This window comes from Ctenopharyngodon idella, chromosome 10 (assembly GCF_019924925.1).
Source record: "Ctenopharyngodon idella isolate HZGC_01 chromosome 10, HZGC01, whole genome shotgun sequence".
In the NCBI taxonomy this organism is placed as follows: Eukaryota; Metazoa; Chordata; class Actinopteri; order Cypriniformes; family Xenocyprididae; genus Ctenopharyngodon; species Ctenopharyngodon idella.
Window position 1 is genome coordinate 42,220,248 of NC_067229.1, and position 19,025 is coordinate 42,239,272.

General features: G+C 37.7%; 1 protein-coding gene across 8 annotated transcripts in view; it reads left to right on the forward strand.

Annotated features, from left to right (window-relative positions):
- The window catches only part of msi2a (musashi RNA-binding protein 2a), a 180,770-nt gene that overhangs the window by 102,398 nt on the left and 59,347 nt on the right, over positions 1–19,025 (forward strand). For all 8 annotated transcript variants that reach the window (XM_051908708.1, XM_051908710.1, XM_051908712.1 and 5 more), the window contains exon 7: positions 1,882–1,930. In XM_051908708.1, the coding sequence (XP_051764668.1) occupies positions 1,882–1,930 (49 nt within the window). The remainder of the gene's footprint in view (positions 1–1,881; positions 1,931–19,025) is intronic.

Sequence of the window (19,025 nt, forward strand, 5' to 3'; positions counted from 1 at the left end):
CGTGAGCGTGTACGGGTCGGCCAATCTGGTTCCATCCATTAAAGTTAACTTTTTTTCAAATAAAAATCGCGGTCCCGGACAGTGAGTGACCTTACATTTTCAGATAAAATCAGATTTTATCCAGTCATTGTTAAACAAAACAAGCTAACAAAACTTAGCTAGCTTGCGTTAGTGAAGTGGACAGGGAATCTTTCTGCCTCCACCTAAGCTCTGCCCACAAAAAAAAAAAAAAAAAGCCATCACAATGTTTACTAATTGAAAAGGGGTCTATAGACTAGATTTGATTGGTCTTATCTGAAATGACATGATCTATACTGCATCCAGCCACTTGGGGGCGATCGAAACGTTTTGGCTTCACTTTTCAGGACTTGTGCGGCACACTTGGACTAGGCTGATCTGGTCTGATATATAATATGGTTTGGACTGGTTTGATCTGGTCTGATATATGGTGTGATATGATATAAACTGGATTTGTCTAATTTAATGAGATACATGATACGATCTAGACTAGTCTGGTCTTGTGTGGTCTGGTATAATAAAGTATGGATGGATGGACTGGTCTTGTCTAATACATGGTGTAATGATATGAACTACAATAGACCAGACTAGACCGATATAGTATGTGGACTATATGGACTCTGATATGGTCTAATATGATCTGATATATGATGTGAAATGAACAGTCTAGACTGGTATATTATGATATGATATGGTATGAACTGGTCTTGTCTGGTCTGATGTGGTATGAACTGGTCAGATATATGATGTGATGTGATATGAAGTAGAATAGACTAGACTTGTCTGGTCTGGTCTGTTGTTGTCTGTTCTGGTTTCCTCTGAGAGCAGCAGGCTCAGGTTTGCTTCCAGCTGTTAACCCATAGTTTCAGAAATATGTCTGTTCTCATTTTGCCCATGATCAAAGTGTTTAACCCCACGTTGCTCGAGGTGGAACCGCTGTACTGTAGGTCCATTTGAATGTGTGTGTTGGTTAGCCATGGGGCTTGTGTGGGCGGTGCAGGTTTGACTCCTGCTGCTATGATATTTTAATACTCCTCTATTAAAGACACACCACAACCCCTGTTGTGTGTGTGTGTGTGTGTGTGTGTGTGTGTGTGTGTGTGTGTGTGTTTTTACCCACCAGCCTCATTCTGGGGTCCCCCGCTGTGGTGGACAGTCTGTCTCTTACACTCAGACAACTCCTCATGTTACCTAGCGACCGTATCCAGGAGGCAGGCAGTGCACGGACACATGGACCGCTTTGTCTCCCCCTGAGACTGACTCTCTCTCTCTCTCTCTCTCGTGTGTGTGTGTGAGTCATGAAGGGCAAATTACTCTAGACTCTGTCGTCTCTCTACAGGATTTTGTGTGTGTTTTCTTTTAAGAATCTGCCTGCATCATTCAGAGGTTTCTTGTCATGCAGTTGTCCTGTTAGCAAGGAAACTGAAAATACAGCAAGCCATCAGTGCTGCTCTACAAAAACTTAGTTGGAAAAGAAGTATATTTGTTGTGATGGAAATGTTTGTCATACAAAGGTGCTGCTTTACATCTGATCTTCTTATTAATGATCTGGTTTGGTCTTCTAATTAATGTTTGAATAAAATTGATATTTTATACTTAACTTCATATAAAGAGTTCAAATGACTTTCCCATCTGGATTTGATATATAGATAAATTAGAGAATGAAACGGGTATATTGTCAGTTTGTCAGTGTGTTAAAAACACTGAATGAATTGCTGACCTGTGGTGAATAGTAGCATATTGTCGTCCTGGTCGAGTACCAGAATTAGCAAAATGATCATCTCTTACCATGATAAATTTTAGTCCCATATACTTTGTATGTTCTTTGACTCATGAGTGTGTGTTTTGTTTTTGTTTTTTCAGGTAGAGGATGCCATGCTAATGTTTGATAAAACTACAAACAGACATAGAGGTAAGACCATTCAAATTCTTTAAGTAATACTGCAAAATATATATTTAAGAATCATCTAATGTTGTGGAGGACACAGAGCTGTGTTATTTTATTTTATTTTTTTTTATTTTTTTTTTATAAATATGAATGGTCTATTTTGCACACTTCCATTTTTTTCCAAGTTTTGAAAAGGCCTCTTTTTTGTTAATGTTTTTGGAAAAAAGTCTCTTATGCTCACCAAGTCTGCATTTATTTGATCAAAAATACATTAAAAATAGTAAAATTGTGAAATATCTATATATTAAAATCTTAACCCCAAACTTTTTAATGGTAGTGTGTTTTTATCCAATACATTTTCTTTATCAACTCATTGAATTACTAAGCAGATAAAAGAAATCCTCACCTCCATTCATGGTACGTAGATGCCTGTCACAAAAAGGTGGTTGAGTCAATAAATCCACAAACAAAAACACATGAATAGCACTTGCATCATGTAAAGTTCTACATTGTTTGTCTGTATTTCATTGTCAGTTCTTTGTAGCTCTTGCAAATGTTTGGCAGTGCACTATGTCTAAAGCATGACAAAAAATACTGATGTTAATACTGTAATTAATACTGCAATTTGTGTTTTGTTAAAAAAAGAGAGATCTGTACAGTAAAGAACATTTCAGAGAGGGATAGGTGAAGTGTGTGAATGAGAGAGGGATAAAGTGAGTGAATGTGTATAAAACAGCCAGTAAATGTGTGTGATTTTAGATCATGAGAGCGCATACCTTTCACACAAATTCTTTCACACATACTGTCTCCTTTCTCTCCCGTGTCCTTCATGCCCTCCAGGTGACTGTTAAACTGCTGTTAAAAGACGCTCTTTGTCCGCCTCCATTCTTTTCTCCCCCTCTTTCCCTCTCTCTCTTGCTCTCTCTCTCTCTCTTTTCACTAAAGAGACTGCAGCAGAATCTCTCTGGCATTTTCAGTCTGAAATGAGGATGATTGTGTTGGAAATTGAGCTCCAAAGCTCCATCAGTCCTGCTGCCCCAGTGCATTGTGGGAACGTGCATTGGCTCTCCTGTGGGCGCATGGATCAGGGATGTTATTCAGACATTGAAGGGGTTTTGTGGCAGGATTTCATGCTGTTAATTACAGATGTAATGGTGTGATTTTCATCAGGGCTCTGCTGGTTGCTTTTGTGAGCCGTTTGTGTGCCGTTACAGTGAATACCCAAAGGCCATACGGCCCTCGCACTGCCAGAACACACACTGTGTTTGCAATAACATGGCGTCATACAAACCAACATTTATTTCATGTTATTTTTAAAACTATGTCGTTCACATTGTGAAACAATGAATGTTTTAGTTGGGTTGTTGCATTTTTCATAGAAATTCATTCAGGGTTTAATGTCCAAACATACTTTTTCAGCTGCTTTTAACAGTAATTGTGAGACTTGTGGCGTTACATGTGAGGAGGTGTACATTTCCTGAGGAACTCAGACAGCTAGTGATGACAAATCCAATATATTTCTACCTGACATTCTCAGATGTCTTCTAAATCCTGAAAAGGTGATTTTTAGAGTTGCATTGTGGGAAATATTATAATTCCTAAATATGCTTTACATGGTAAAATATTTCAGAACAATTCACAGTACACATTGCGTTCTTAGCATGGCCACTCTGGGCACTGTAGTGGGCATTAGCTTAACAGTCTCCTTCTACAGACAGGTTTTTCCTTCAGGCCAACAACTGTGATGGAGAGTTAGTTATCTGAGAGTTAGTTATCTATACTAGAGAAAGTTATCTGATAGCTATCTGAACGATAAACAGGGTTGTGTGCAAATTCAGAATTTCAATACATTTCAATTCAATTTCAAGCAGGTTGAAGAATTGCAGTTTGTATTTGAATGTAAGGAAGCAGAATTAAAATTATTTGAATTTTGAATAACATTCTTGAATAAAGACATTCTTTGAATGTTGGTTTGACAGTTTTGTTTGAAAGTTTGGATGGATGGATGGATGGATGAACTGATAGACAAATAGATGGATAGGTTGGAGGATGGATGGATGGATGGATGGATGGATGGATGGATGGACGGACTGATAGGTAGACAGATAGATGAATAGGTTGAATGGACGGACGGACGGACGAACGGATGGATGGACGGACTGATAGACAGACAAATAGATGGATAGGTTGGAAGATGGATAGATAAATGGAAGGATGGATGGATGGATGGATAGGTTGGAAGATGGATGGATGGATGGGTAGACAAATAGATGGATAGGTTGGAGGATGAATGGATGGATGGATGGATGGATGGATGGATGGACAAATAGATGGGTAGGTTGGAGGATGAATGGATGGATGGATGGATGGATGGACAAATAGATGGATAGGTTGGAAGATGGATATATAAATGGAAGGATGGATGGATAGACAAACAAGTAGAAAGACAGAAAGGTAGACATGTAGATGGATAGATGGGTAGACAAACAGACAGATAGATACATAGATAGAAAGAATGCATATCACTTAATTATGATTTCTGAACTGTTATGTAAGAGGTTCCCAGGAGGACTTGAAGGCAGGATCTCTCTCTTGTTCTCTATTTACTGCAGTAATTCACATATTTCAGTGTGACATCTAAAACACTTGTGTAATCCAAACCCTCATTTCCCTGTCAAACGCCCTGCTAGTGTCTGACAGAAGGTGTTTTTGACGTGGTGTTGGCAAGAGGTGGTTTAGTCTAGATTTTTATTTTGGCTGTTCGTGTAGGAGGGCACTTTTAATGCTGTGCTGAAGGCGGAAACGCAATTCCCATCGTTCTGCTTTAAATGCTACACGCATTAACGTTTCCTTTACAGTACACTGCTACTACATTTGTTCACCTGTTTTAAGCGCGTTTTTCTCAAAGAACGCATTTTTTTTCTCATCGCAATAAAAGATGCAGTAGCGCAGTCACACCTGTAATCCCCATGGCAGAACTTCTGCTGCTTTTGCTCACCCAATTTCCCTGAATATAAAAGTCTGCCGGGATGATGAAAGCTGGTGTAACGTCACGGATGCTGATGGTCCTGCTCAACAGGCTTCAGAACGGGCGTCTGATTACAGCTGGAACTTTGTGATTTTCAAATGATGTAAGTAAAAGTAACAGCGTCTCGGTTTGATCAACAGAGAGCATGAATTATGACTTTTATTGTTGAGCAGTATAGAGAAAAGAAAAGGAGAGAGAGAGGAGCAGGTGTTGGGCTGAGTTAGGAATTTTTGGCCATGGATGAGGTTTTGTTTTGTGTGTTTCCTGGATGCTCCTGAGGACGGGATTGTTCCTGGAAGACGAACAGAAGGTGGTATTGTGTGTGTCTGTAATCTGCTTACCTGGATCAGCATTCCCTGGACTCAATATAGTCCCCAGCGTGTGTGTGTGTGTGTGTGTGTGTGTGTGTGGGGCTGTCTGTTTGAGTCTGATAACTTTGTGGCATATTACAGTATTTATTTGTGTGTGAGTGCTTTGTTAGGTGTGTCATTGATATTCTGCTTTCATTCAGACTGATTATAGAGAACAAGATGGTCAGATCCACAATCAAGAGCAGGGCATTTCCAGCTCTGTCATTTATAAGAAACTCTCTCTTTCGTTATCTCTTCATTTCTCTTGTTCTCTTACCAGCTGAGATTTCAAATATAATCCTCTAATATATGCATTGGGTATGAAAAGTCTATACACCTCTGGAAAAATTTGAGCTTTTTGAGATGTAAAAAAATTAAGTAACGAAGTAAAATCGTCAGATCTTTTTCCACCTTTAATGTAATATTGAAAACAACAAAATTCATTTAACAAATAAGTAGGAATACTTGAAAGGAATAAATCAAATAAAAACATGATATTACCTGATTGCTTAAATGTGCACACCCTTTTATAATGGAGCATGCCATTCCTTTTTTTTTTTTTTATCAACCAATCACATTAATTAATATTATATATTGAAATTATATATACAGTACTGTGCAAAAGTCTTAGGCCACCACCAGCTTTGTTGTTTTAGCAATGTTTTAATGACCATCCATATTTATTTTTTAGTCTCTTTATTACAATACAAACAGAAAATACAGGAAATATGTACGCAATGTTTAAAAAAAAAAAAAAAAAAAATCTAAACAAAATTGTTTCTTTAAGCAAAAAATCAGTATTTAGTGTGACCTCCTGGACTTCTTCCATTTTATCAAAAGAAACTCTGAGAAACTTCTCATCAGATTTTGAAAGTTTTCTTGACCTTCCAGTCATTTAGGTTTAAGAGAGCCGTAAGAGAGTGTAAGTGGAGGTCAATAAATACTTGCCACTTTAGCCTATAAAAGCTGCATTTTTTTCTGATTTTTTTTTTAATACTGCACACAAATTCTGTATTTTCTGGTTATATTCTAATAAAGAGACTGAGAAATAATTATATGGTCATTATGTCATTGCTAAAACATCTAATGGTGGCCTAAGACTTTTGCACGGTACTATATATATGTATGTATGTATGTATGTATGTATGTATCAGAGGTCGCGTTATACTTTGATTTTGACGGACAGGATCGTAAAAATTCTGTCATAATCAATTATTAGCCATCATTTTAATTTTTATATTTTAATAATAAGTCATTTAATAGCTTCTGTTTTTGTTCACATTTTCATTTTTATTCACAAACGTACAAGATAAGCAAATAGGCCTATAGGCTATGCATGAACAAAGACTGTGCGTCACTTTTCAGTTTTTATCTTAAACATTTTTCGCGGATCGTGAGTGAACGCGATCACCCCTTTCTCTTTACTACTTTACAGAACAATGAACATCAGAAAATATGTTGAAAGATACAGTAGCTTACCGAAATCTGTATCACGTCTTAATCAGTTCAATCAGTGTTGCAAATAATGTCACGTAACATTATATCTCAGAAAAGTCATTCGTTGACCATTAACTTGATAGTCAGCGAGAAAAATAACTCTAGAGAAGAGCATTTTGCTAAATATATGCACTGTATTACATAATCATTTTTTACTGTTCTTTTACTGTTTTACTGTTCTGGAGACTGAACTCGTGCTCTGCTGCTACACTGGAGAGCACTCAACACCAACTGGACAGGGGTGGGAATTACAGTTACAAGTTAGCCTCAGTGTGATCTGTCATAATGATGGACGGCCTGCTAAAAAAAAAAATTCCGTCAATGATGGAAAATTTTCGGTTAACACAACCTCTCGTGTGTGTGTGTGTGTGTGTGTGTGTGTGTGTATATATATATATATATATATATATATATATATATATATATATATATATATATATATATATGTATATATGTATATATATGTGTGTATATATATATATATATATATATATATATATATATATGTATATGTGTGTGTGTATATATATATATATATATATATATATATATATATATATATATATATATATATATATATATATGTGTATGTATATATATAATATACAGACACACACACTGATCAGCCACAACATTAAAACCACCTAATATCGTGTAGGTCCCCCTTGTGCTGCAAAATCAGCTCTGATGTGTTGAGGCAAGAACTCCACAAGACCTCTGAAGGTACTTAAAGGATACCACATCTGGCACAAAGACATTAGCAGCAGATCCCTTAATTCCTGCAAGTTGCAAAGTGGGGCTTCCATGGATCGGTTTTGTTGGCAGCCAGCCTTCTTCCATTGCTTCATGGTCCAGTTCTGATTTTCACATGCAAACTGTAACACTTTCGGGGTTATCATAGGCACTCTGACCAATCAGCGGCTGCGATGCACTGTGTTCTGACACCTTTCTATCATGGGCAGCATAAAATTGTTCAGCTTTTGAGCTAGAGTAGCTCTTCTTTGTGATCAGACCAGACAGACATCAATGGGCCTTGGGCGTCCATGGCCCCGACACCGGTTCACCGGTTATCTTTCCTTTCACCACTTTTGGTTGGTGATAACCACTACTGGGAGCACTCCACAATATATGATAAAACATCATCTACCCATCACTATTTGGCCCTTGTAAACTTACTCTGATCTTTTTGCTTGCCAATTGTGTATGTAAATATGTGTATATATAAAATGCTATTTTTGAAATTGGTATAGACCCTGAAACAAAATGGATAAAACTAGGTCTCACTCCGCTTTGCATCAGCATGATGTTTTTGTATCCCTAACCAGATCCTCTGGAGCCCAGTTACGATTAAACTGGGTGTTTAGAGAGATCTGACAGGAAGAGGCAGAAGAGCTGTTTCAGGGAGCCATCTCCCCAGGAAATGAAAATACTGCCTCTCAATTGTCATAGTATGTGAACTTTAACCTTTTAATCTCCTGGAGCTAATGTATGTGCTGTAAATATACAGACTTGTGGGAGGAATCAGGGACCTTAACACAGGTTAAACTCTCTCAGATTGAGGCCAGCGGTGAGAAATGCTGAGTCCACAGTGTGTTTGGTTTATCAAATATATCCTTGTGCAAACACATTACATTCCTGGCTTATTCTGTATATGTGTGCTCTAACTTCTAATAGCTTACTGACCCATCCAATATGCCCTGTCAAATCCCTGTTCACTGAAATCCAGATATCCCATCAGAGAGATTTACTTTACATGTACTTGGGAGGAAATACATGTTATTAACAGACAATGAAATGAAATGTCCAGGCTACGTGTTGATCTACACGCATGCGATCTGGGTTAGCTTAGTGTATTTTGAAAAGTTTCTGACACATCTAGGAAATCTGCTCATGCTTTCTTCGTGTTATTGCATTGAATTCCACAATGAGCAGCCTGGAAAATATTCTACTTCCTGCTCTGTTATTCTTCAGCATGAGCTGGACTTTGCAAGGACTTATTTTTGGAAAAGCCAGTGGCGTTTAGATCACGGATTGTCCTCCAAAAGGTTTTATCCAACATGCTGTCTCTACTAAAATGGACGGCCTCAGTTTCGGGAGGGACAGTGGTCGTGACATCGTCCAGGTCTACACAGCTGCCCAATTATAAATCGTGTTTGTCTGTTTTGAGTGCAAACCTATTGTCCGTCTGTTGATCAAGGAGTGTGTAAATATTAGGCAGTGGAAATGTGCATTTAGTCTGTGGGGAACTGTTTTCTTATTAAACAAGAGCTGGCATCTTCTCAGTGCGAATCTTATAAATTTCTAATGCAGTGAGCATCACTAACAGCTGTTTCCCTACAGCAGCCAAGAGAGAGAAACTACACACTCCTGTCAGCATCTGATTCCTTGACTTCTCTGGCATGATATTGCCAATATCATGATACAAGTACGATGTTGCCAAAGTAATTGCCAAAGTATCATGAAATATGACAAAATGTTGGGGAAAAAAATCTTATATATTAGTGTTATCAAAAGTACTGACTTCGGTACCAAGTTGGTACTGAAATTTTAGTTTCCGATGTTGAGCGGATTCTTGTCTGCTTTCAAATGCTCCTGCTCCCACTTTAAAACACTTCCATGTGGTTTAAAATGCTCACGTGCATTGATCATTGTAGCCAATCACAGACATATCTGTTGAGTGCGTGAACTCAATGGCCAATCAGAGGTGTTTAAGAATCCGCTCAACAGTGCTCAAAATGCTAGGGGGATATGCTGGTATAGTCACATTTTAAAAATTTCAGTACCGACTTAGTACCGAAGTCTGTATTTTTGACAACAAAAGGTTAGTTCAAACTTTGACAGACCTAGTATAAATACTTTTAAATCTCACATGTTTGTCCATGTTAGTTTTCTCTCTCTTAGAATAATAAATGAATGTTTAACACACATCTCAATCCCACAAGAAGAGCTGGAGGTCTCTCAGAGGTTCTGAGAGAGCTGTATCACTGAGGTATTCAGTGAGACCGGCATGTCTGATGAATGTGAATCGGGGGACTGGACAGTGCTCATCAGCTCATCTGGATCTGAACTCTGACAGACAATTTCGTTCAGATCCAGACGTCAGGAGTTTTGCTCATTCCATCAAGTAAAGATCTGCCATGCTGCTCATAGCCGTCAGACTATCACTAACTAACAGATTTTCTCACTTAGATTCATTTAACATTAAACAGTCAGGATTTGCCTAGGAATCTAATTCTGGATCCATAATTGCATCTTTAAACTAACTCGTACGACTCTTTTGAAGAGAGTTAAAACTGTCTATCGTTGATAACAGTAATATTTTGCAAAGATGAGCTGAGCTGACAGGCTGTCAATCATTCTAACATTTTATCTCTTATCGGCGCAGTGATTGCTGTTGGCATGGCGATGGTGACGCGCCGCTAATTGAGCTGAACGTGAATCTGGTTTCTCTTGCGTGATTGCGTCTGTCGCACGCTTGTCAGAGGTTGGAATTAGATTGACGGGCTCGCGGGCCGTATATATGCATGTGTGGTCTCTGGGATCCCCTTCGGTGTCATTTACATTTTGACGAGGATGCTCTCCACTCGTCTGTTTTTCATGTAAGAGCGATTCAGAGAAAATCAATCATATTTCGCAAAGCGAAATTGAGTCACAGCAGCTATTAAGTGGCTTGACTGTATGCAGTGACGGAGAGGCGGAGAATCTCATAAATATTGAATGAAGTTCTTTGCTCAGGTGAGGAAGACTTTGTCTCATAAGCTGATCTCGGAGCAGCAGGGCATGTTTTACCATGTGTTCAAGAGTCAGCGTGGTCGTCCACCCATCTCTCTCTGAGCGTTCCCACTCTCGTCTCTCTCTTTGTGGCAAAAATCACAGCAGATCACAGAGACTCTTTGATACGTGTGTGTGATGTGAGAACGGAGAGGAAGAGGTCTTTGAAAGTGGGGGAGGTCTCAGTTGCCGGGCTCTTCACCACTGTCAGAGTTGAAGGAGCAGCTTTTATATATCAGCACTACCTTAACACACACACACAATATTCTCTTTTTCTCTCTGTAACCCTTTTTTTCCCAAAGCGCTCCACCTCTCGTATCTTCTCGAGAAGTGTTCCCAGGAGACTCAGTTTCCTCATCCTGGTTTCATTTTTTTTATTTCTGTAAATGTCACATCTCTTCTCTGTCCTTGTACAAAACCATTTTTGTCTTTTCTACTCTGCTCCTTTGTTCTCATTTCTCTCTCTATCCTTCCATCCATTCATTCCTTTGCAACTCATTTTCCCACCGTTGTGTTTGTGTGTGGATGGATGTAGAATGACTCATTCCTCCTTCACATGGGGAAAACATCACACCTGAAAAAAATAGACATGTATTAAATATAAATTGATCTATCTTTCTCTATATCATTCTCTCTATCTCTCTATATATCATTCTATAATTCTCTCTATATTGTTCCAGCATTCTCTGTACAGTATCATGACAGTGTCATTGTAATGTTATCTGTCTGTCTGTCTGTCATTCATTCCCTTGTTCTATCATTCTGTCTCTATATATATTGTTCTCTATCTTTCTTTCTATATATTGTTCTGTTCTGTCATTCTCTGTACAGTATCTATCATTAAGTATCATTAAGAGTTTCTCTCTCTATCAGTCTCTTTCAGTTGTTTTTTTCTATTCTTTCTATTTATTGTGCTGTTGTTCTCTTACTATGGTATTATGGTTTTCTATCAATCAGTTGATCGATAGATTGTTCATTCGTTCTCGTTTGTTTGATTGTTCTCTCTATCTCTATATATTGTTCTATCATTCCCTCTCTGCTGTTCTTTTCGTTGTTCTCTCTCAGTTCTTTCCATTTATCATACTATTGTTCTCTATCTTTTTTTTAAACAAGGCTTTGTCAAGTTTACATTCAAATATTACCTTGACAAACTTTGCTTTTCTAGTTAAAAATGAAGTTGTAATTTAAAAGACATTCTCAATTCAGACCTGGCATGTAATCGCAGTCAATGTTTAATTAGTCATGTTATAGGACAAGTGTAAATATTATATTCTGTATGAGTGTGTGTTGTCATTAGGCTTGAGAGGAATTCTTGTAGCAGTTGTTTAATCCAGATCTACTCAACAGGAAGCCTCTGGTCCTGCTGTTCAATAGACCTTTGAAAAGCTGTGAAACTCTCCACAAGTACCTTTCTTCTTTCTTTCTTGTTTCCTTTTTTTCCACATGCTTGTGCATTCTCTCTCTTTTTCTCTAGTAGACCATTTCCTCTCCTTCTCTCTCACTCTAAGCTCTTGGGGCGGGCCAGCGTCCTTTCAGTCTTCAGATTTCATTTCAGGTCTTTTATCTCCAGAGGACAAAGCAGCCCACTGGCCCTTATCAGAGACACACACTCACGTATAACATGCACACACACTTTCTCTCTCTCTCTTTGTCCAGAGAGAGCTGTCAAGAGCTGTTTGATGGACTGAAGGATGAAGACCTGCCTCTCCATCCTCCTCTTCAACAGATCTGTCACACACAAACACACACACTATGGCCATGGGCAGGTTCTGCTCACCTGCAGGAGATCTGATTCTTTTGGTGTTCAGTGATGGTGAAATTGTCTTCATTGATTTATATCAGGGTGTTTTTTCTTCGTATTACTCTAAAGCGATTATATTTTACTCTTTATCATTAATTTTTTTTGTAAGCCCATTTACAAAGTTAATCAAGGGTTCTTCTACCAAAAGAGCCATAATTTAGTTTCAATGACCCTTAGAATAAAAAACAGTTATTGCTACCTTACCTTTGAAACCCTTGTTAAGATTGTCTAGCCTGTAAGTACTAGTGTAGTTCACTCGTCATCCATCAGAGGTGCCAAGTAACTGAACACAATACACCTTAAAGGGGACCTATAATGCCCCTTTTACAAGATGTAATATAAGTCTCTGGTGTCACCAGAATGTGTCTGAATTTTCAGCTCAAAATACCCCACATATCATTTATTTTAGCTTGTCAAATTTGCCCCTATTTGGGTGTGAGCAAAAACACGTCGCTTTTGTTTGTTTCCCTTTAAATGCAAGCTGCTGCTCCCGGCCCCCTTTCCAGAAGAGAGCGGAGCTTTAACAGCTCGCGCTTTGGTTGCTCAATAATAACAAAGCTGGAGAATCTTACCCAGCCAAAATGATGATTGTCAGTAATGGTGTTCAGCCTTACATTGTTCATTGAGTCGGACACTGATAGAGAGTATCAGGAAGAAGTTACCATTTATAGACGTTTCTGAACAATTAGTGGATAAATTTATGAACTTGCTGTGGAGTTGATTCACCTCGCCTCACCCCCTTTGTTGCATGTTCTCGGGGACAGGGATTTGTGATTTAAAAAACAAAAGTAATTTGTAGGGTTAGTGATGTCACTAACCATTTTTGAACCGTGATTTTAGAGTATGTCTAAATAGTAGGGGTGGGGGAAAAAATTGATTCACATATGAATCACGACTCTATCTTCTGCTGATTCGCATTGATTCACAAATTTCAAAAATCGATTTGTATAGTGTTACACTTCTCAAACGTGTCAATAACTTCAAGCACTGCGAAGTTAGAGTATTATTAATCGCAATAAGCTGCAAAAAAGAACTCAATGCGGTGTTCATGCTGACGGACACCAGCCGAAGCATGAGAACAGATGCTGCCTCTCAGATGCATGCAATCCCGAATTTAGTTCTCTTTCAAAACTTATTGCACTTGCATGGTCAAATACACACACAATTATGACAAATTGTACATTGTGTGGAGTATTCATGAAGGCACAGTCTATTATGTCCTACGCAAACGTAAACAGTTTGGAAAAAATCAGATGTGTAACAGTATATTATATCCGTGCATTCATCCTTATAGGGACAGCAGCCTCATAAACTCATAAAAAAATACTCGCTGCTTTTGACTGAATCACTTTTATGTCTTTAATATGAATCAATTTATATTTAATTAATTTACTGAAGACTATACAATGTTTTATTTTTACATTTGGTTATTCAATTTCTGTAGTATTTCTTACTACTTTAAATTAACCTAGGCTACGGTACTTGAAAAACTTAATTTAATTCGTATTTAGTATTTTTTTTCCCCCCTATTGTTTGTAATTTGCTGCTTTGTTTTTTTTTTTTTTTTATATCAAAAATAAAATAAAATGGCCTGGCCTTGCTTTATTATAGAAGACTGCCAGTCATGTGTGTTATGATTGTAGTCAGCTTAAATGGCATTTGTTTTATAATATTGGGTTGACTAAAATGGGAAGAAAAACAAAATACATTTCAAGATTCGCATTAAATTCAGTGGGATTTTTTTCTTCAAGACTTATTAAACTGTCTACTGCAGTCAAATAGGAAAAGTAACAAAACAGTAAAGTAGAATCAAATCTATGCATATATCGAATTGAAATTTAATTAAAAATCAAGAATGGTGACCTTAAGAATCGATTTAAATTGAATTGTGAGGTACCAAAATATTCCCACCCCTACTAAATAGTTTGTTATTTTTAAATAAGAAGAAAAATAGTGTTTATACTTTTTTTTTTTATTTTTTTTTTTATAACTATTCCTTGTGATGAATTTACACACACTTGAAATGAGGAATGAGCCCATTTTTGCACAAATTGGATTTCAAAGTAATAAAATGCATATATAAATATTTAGGACATTGATAACATGCTGTTTGAAGCAAACAAATGGAAAGACGTTGTGTAGTTGTATTTGAAAATGATTGAGCTGCTCTTACACACACACACACATTCCACCTACAAGACCAATATGTGCTTTTATGAAATACCTGCCCTTACAGCATAAATCACCATTAACATCTGAACACGTGTGTGAGTGTGTGTGGCGTGTTCTGTCACACTAGCGACGGCTCATTACACATGGAGAGATTTTTCTGTGCTTCGTAAATGTCATGAGATGGAGAGATGGATGCAGATCTTTCACACACGCACACTGTTTCTATTTTTACTCTGGGGGATTGGTCTGATAAGACGTCAATTGCAGGGCTCTCCGCGCCAAAAGCTTTCTTGCTGAAGCTGATAAAGATGTCCAGAGCCAAGAGTGACAACAGCATGTGGTTGGCATGGTAACGGGGGGTGTGTTTATATATATATATGTGTGTGTGTGTGTGTGTCTGAGAAAGTCAGCAGGTCAGGCTAATGAAGAGCCTCGTTAACAGGAGAGGAGGTGATTAGGGCTTTTACACAAACCCATCTGAAAAAAAGAGGTGGAGACAGAGCTTTACGAGTATCAGGATGATTTCACAGGGCTGAAGTTAATGGTGTGACGTTACTGCAATCCATTCACTGTTATAGTCTCATATTAAGTATAGCCGTTCTGAGTCTAGTTTTACTGTTAGTTTGAGTATTTGAGAATTTAACTCAGCTATTTCATAATGTGAAGCTTTTTGTGGACTTATGCCATACTTTTTTTTCATTTTACTTTTGATATGAATTGTGTGTTTGGTTTTGCATTTATCAAGTTCCATATAAAAACAGAAAATAACAATTACAGACATCAATTACAGTCAAATTGTCAAGTATTTAATACACTGGATTATACAGTAGTGGGCATTACTGCATTGTTATTTAATGTATAAACAATTTTTGTTGAATTTCCAGCAAAAAAACACTACCTTTCAAAAGTTTGGGGTCGGTATTTTTTTATATATAAGTGTTTTTGTAAAGTCTCACCAAGGCTGCATTTATTTGATCAAAAATACAGTAAAAATAGTAGTATTTTAAAATACTATAATTTTAAATATTTTTATTCTGTTTTAAAGTATAATTTATTCCTGTGATGGTAAAGCTGAATTTTCAGCATCATTACTCCAGTCTTCAGTGTCACATGATCATTCTAATAAGCTGATTTACTGCTAAAAAAACATTTCTTATTATTATCAATGTTGAAAACAGTTGTGCTGCTTAAATTTTTTGTCAAAACTGTGATACGTGTTTTTTTTTTTTTCAAAATTCTTTGATAAATAGAAAGTTGAAAAAAGAACAGCATTTTTTTTTAAATAGAAATCTTTTGTAAATATTTGTAAGGTTTTTACTGTCGCTTTTTTTTTTTGTGTGTCTATTACTGACCCCGAACCTTTGAACGGTATTGTAATTATATCTTAATAAATAATTTCTGACATAAAGTTACCTGTAGTGTGATATAAGATTTTGGTCGATATCGTTGGCTCTTTATAACTTTGTTGGCTTTTAATGTTGTGGTATTTATGCATTTAGAGTTTTTGGGGTTATCGGTGCGCCAAAGAGTAAAGTGTTTTTGGATGAGTACAAGATGCATGTTTCTGTGGATGAGCAGAAATCTGTACATTGCTTGTCCCATACATTACATGGCATACAAATAAAAAGTTTGCATTCTAAAGTGCACCATTTATAGCTAGTAGTTAACATTTGCTTAGTAACACATCTGGGTGAGTCTACATGGTTTGGCTATTTCAACCAGTTCTTGGTATTTGTGTGTATTACTGTATATGCATAGGCTCAGACTGTTGCCTGTATAACATAAATGTGTATACCACACACTAAACACACACCTCTCTCTCTCCCTCTCTCACTCTCTCTCACCTCTTCTCCAAAATTCCCTGTTTCACTCACTAATTACACAGTCAGAATTAATTAGCAGAAATGTCCCTCTTGAGTGCTAATTGTTGAACCTGAGAGGCAGCGTGCCGCTCTGGACTTGTTCAGCGTTTTCACCTGGCTGTAATTTAGCTCAGAGTGCGGTGTGTGTGTGTGTGTGTGTGTGTTTGTGTGTGTGTGAGAGGATCTCAGGACAGGATCCTTGCAGGTTTGTTTGTTGGTTTGTTTGTTTTCATTATTTGTCTCTGAAGAATCTAGACCTTTCTTTGTCAATTTGTCTGGTTTTTTTTTTTTGTTTTTTTTTGTTTTTTTATCTCAGTGGCCCAGCAGCCTTAAATAAAGAGTGTGAAGATGTATTAAGCTGTAGATTTCTGCATCGACCGGAGATCAGAATAACACACTGTAACAAGGTTTAAAGTTCAGGGAAGAAGGAGGCAGGAACTGGCGAACAAACTTTACAAACTTTAATCATAAAATAAAAAAACAAAACGAAAGTAAAACGGCAGCCCCTCACAGACGATAAAAACATAATAAAACAACAACATAAATAGTCCAGGCCTGGTCCTCTCTCATACTTCACTGTCGTCACTCCTCCTTTTATCCTTCCGAGCTCCTTCGTGAGACTTGAGGCTCTTGCTCCGTTCCCATGGCTCTTGGCCCTGCCCTACTTGCCACACACACACACGCACGCGCACACTAAAATAATCTTACAATAACACTGTTTTTGCAGTTTCAGTACCGACTTACAGCTTTGTGATTAGAAACATGCTGGACAAAAAAACAATCTGATTAGCTATTCCCGTGTAAATTGAATCTGAAAAATAAAAAAGCTGAAAATTCAGCTTTGCCATCAAAGAAATAAATTACATTTTAAAATATATTAAAATAGAAAACTTTTTTGAAATATTATAATTTAAAATATATTACTGTTTTTAATGTATTTTTGATCATATTGGTGAGCATAAGAGACTTATTACCAACCCCAAACCTTTGACAACAATATTAATCAAACAAACAGCATTATTAAAGGATTAGTTGACTTTAAAATGAAAATTAGCCCAAGCTTTACTCACCCTCAAGCCATCCTAGGTGTATATGACTTTCTTCTTTCTGATGAACACAACCGGAGTTATATTAATAAATATCCTTACGTATTTCCGTCTCGTCAGTTACCCTTTTTTTGTAATTTGAATACAGAAGGTATAGGACATACCGTAAGCATTTTGAACTGTGAGAGGCGTTACACTTTCTTCGTAAGTTGAAAACGGAAGGCAGTCTGGCGGAAGCTAGGTATTTTACTTTACAACTTAAGTATGGATATTTTTCTTACGCAAACACATCGCTTCGCTTCAGAAGGCCTTTATTAACCCCCCGTGTGGAGTACGCTTATGATGGATGGATGCACTTTCTTGAGCTTCAAACTCGTTGGTCCCGTTTACTGCCATTATAAAACTTGGATGCATCAGGATATTTATTAATATAACTCAGATTGTGTTCATCAGAAAGAAGAAAGTCATATACACCTAGGATGGCTTGAGGGTGAGTAAAGCTTGGGCTAATTTTCATTTGAAAGTGAACTAATCCTTTAACAAGAAAACACTCACTGCTGTTAATTTATTTCTTTGTTTCTGATTGTCAATTTGTATTGCAGCTGTATTTACCTCATTGAGAATTACTTGAAGGTGACATGCCTTTGCTTTAATTTATTAATATTTACATTGATTAACTTTATCTTATAGGAGTGTTCATTCGTTTTTGCGTTGAGCATCTTTAACACTCGTTTAAGAAACATGGGCCTGTTGAATCTCCAATGGAGGTGTGGAATGGACCAGTGCAAGATTTATTTCCACTGAAGAATGAGTGTGATCCCTGACAGAGCTGGCATTTAAAGCCCACACACACCGGCACTGAAGACACTTGAGCGATCTCACATTTCCATCTCTCACACCGCTGATCTCTCGCTGTCAGTAATGTGCTTCGTAAAAGACTGCAGGAAACTCTCAGCCTGAGCAGGAACATCTCGCTCTGCCTCTCGTACGTCATAGAGTGATATGAGAAAACATCTTATTGTTTGGCCCTCGTGTTGGTGTTTACGCATGAAATGCGTCCTGTGTGTAACCATAATGTGATGTGCTGACTAATCTCGCTGTATGGGAAGAGGCAGATCGGTTTAAATGAATAAAATAAACAACAGGCTTTATGTAAGAGAGACTGAGCTTTGCGACAGAGCTAATTCCTCCTGGCCGCATCCCAGACGCTCTGCTGAGCGGCACGCTGGAGCACCTCCCTATTCCAGGGCTCCGCATTTTGATTAATCCAACGAATTATACCAATTACACTCCACCGGGGATGCGAACAAACCCAGTGAGCTGTGAATTCAAACAACCGGTGGCATCCCATCAGTCTCTTAGGCTGGTTCTGTTCAGCTCTGGTCATCCGAAATGGAATTAATTTTGTTTTTTTTGCTCTGTTTCTCTGCTCGGTGCCGACGGTATTGTTTAAGACAAGTCAGACTCATGTAAACTAACGACGCTTAAATACTATCACTTCCTTTTATCTGTGTCAGAGGTTCATCTCGGCGTCTCCCCTGAACAAACACGAGTGCCAGCGCCGATATCCTTCATTACAGATGAACTGATCC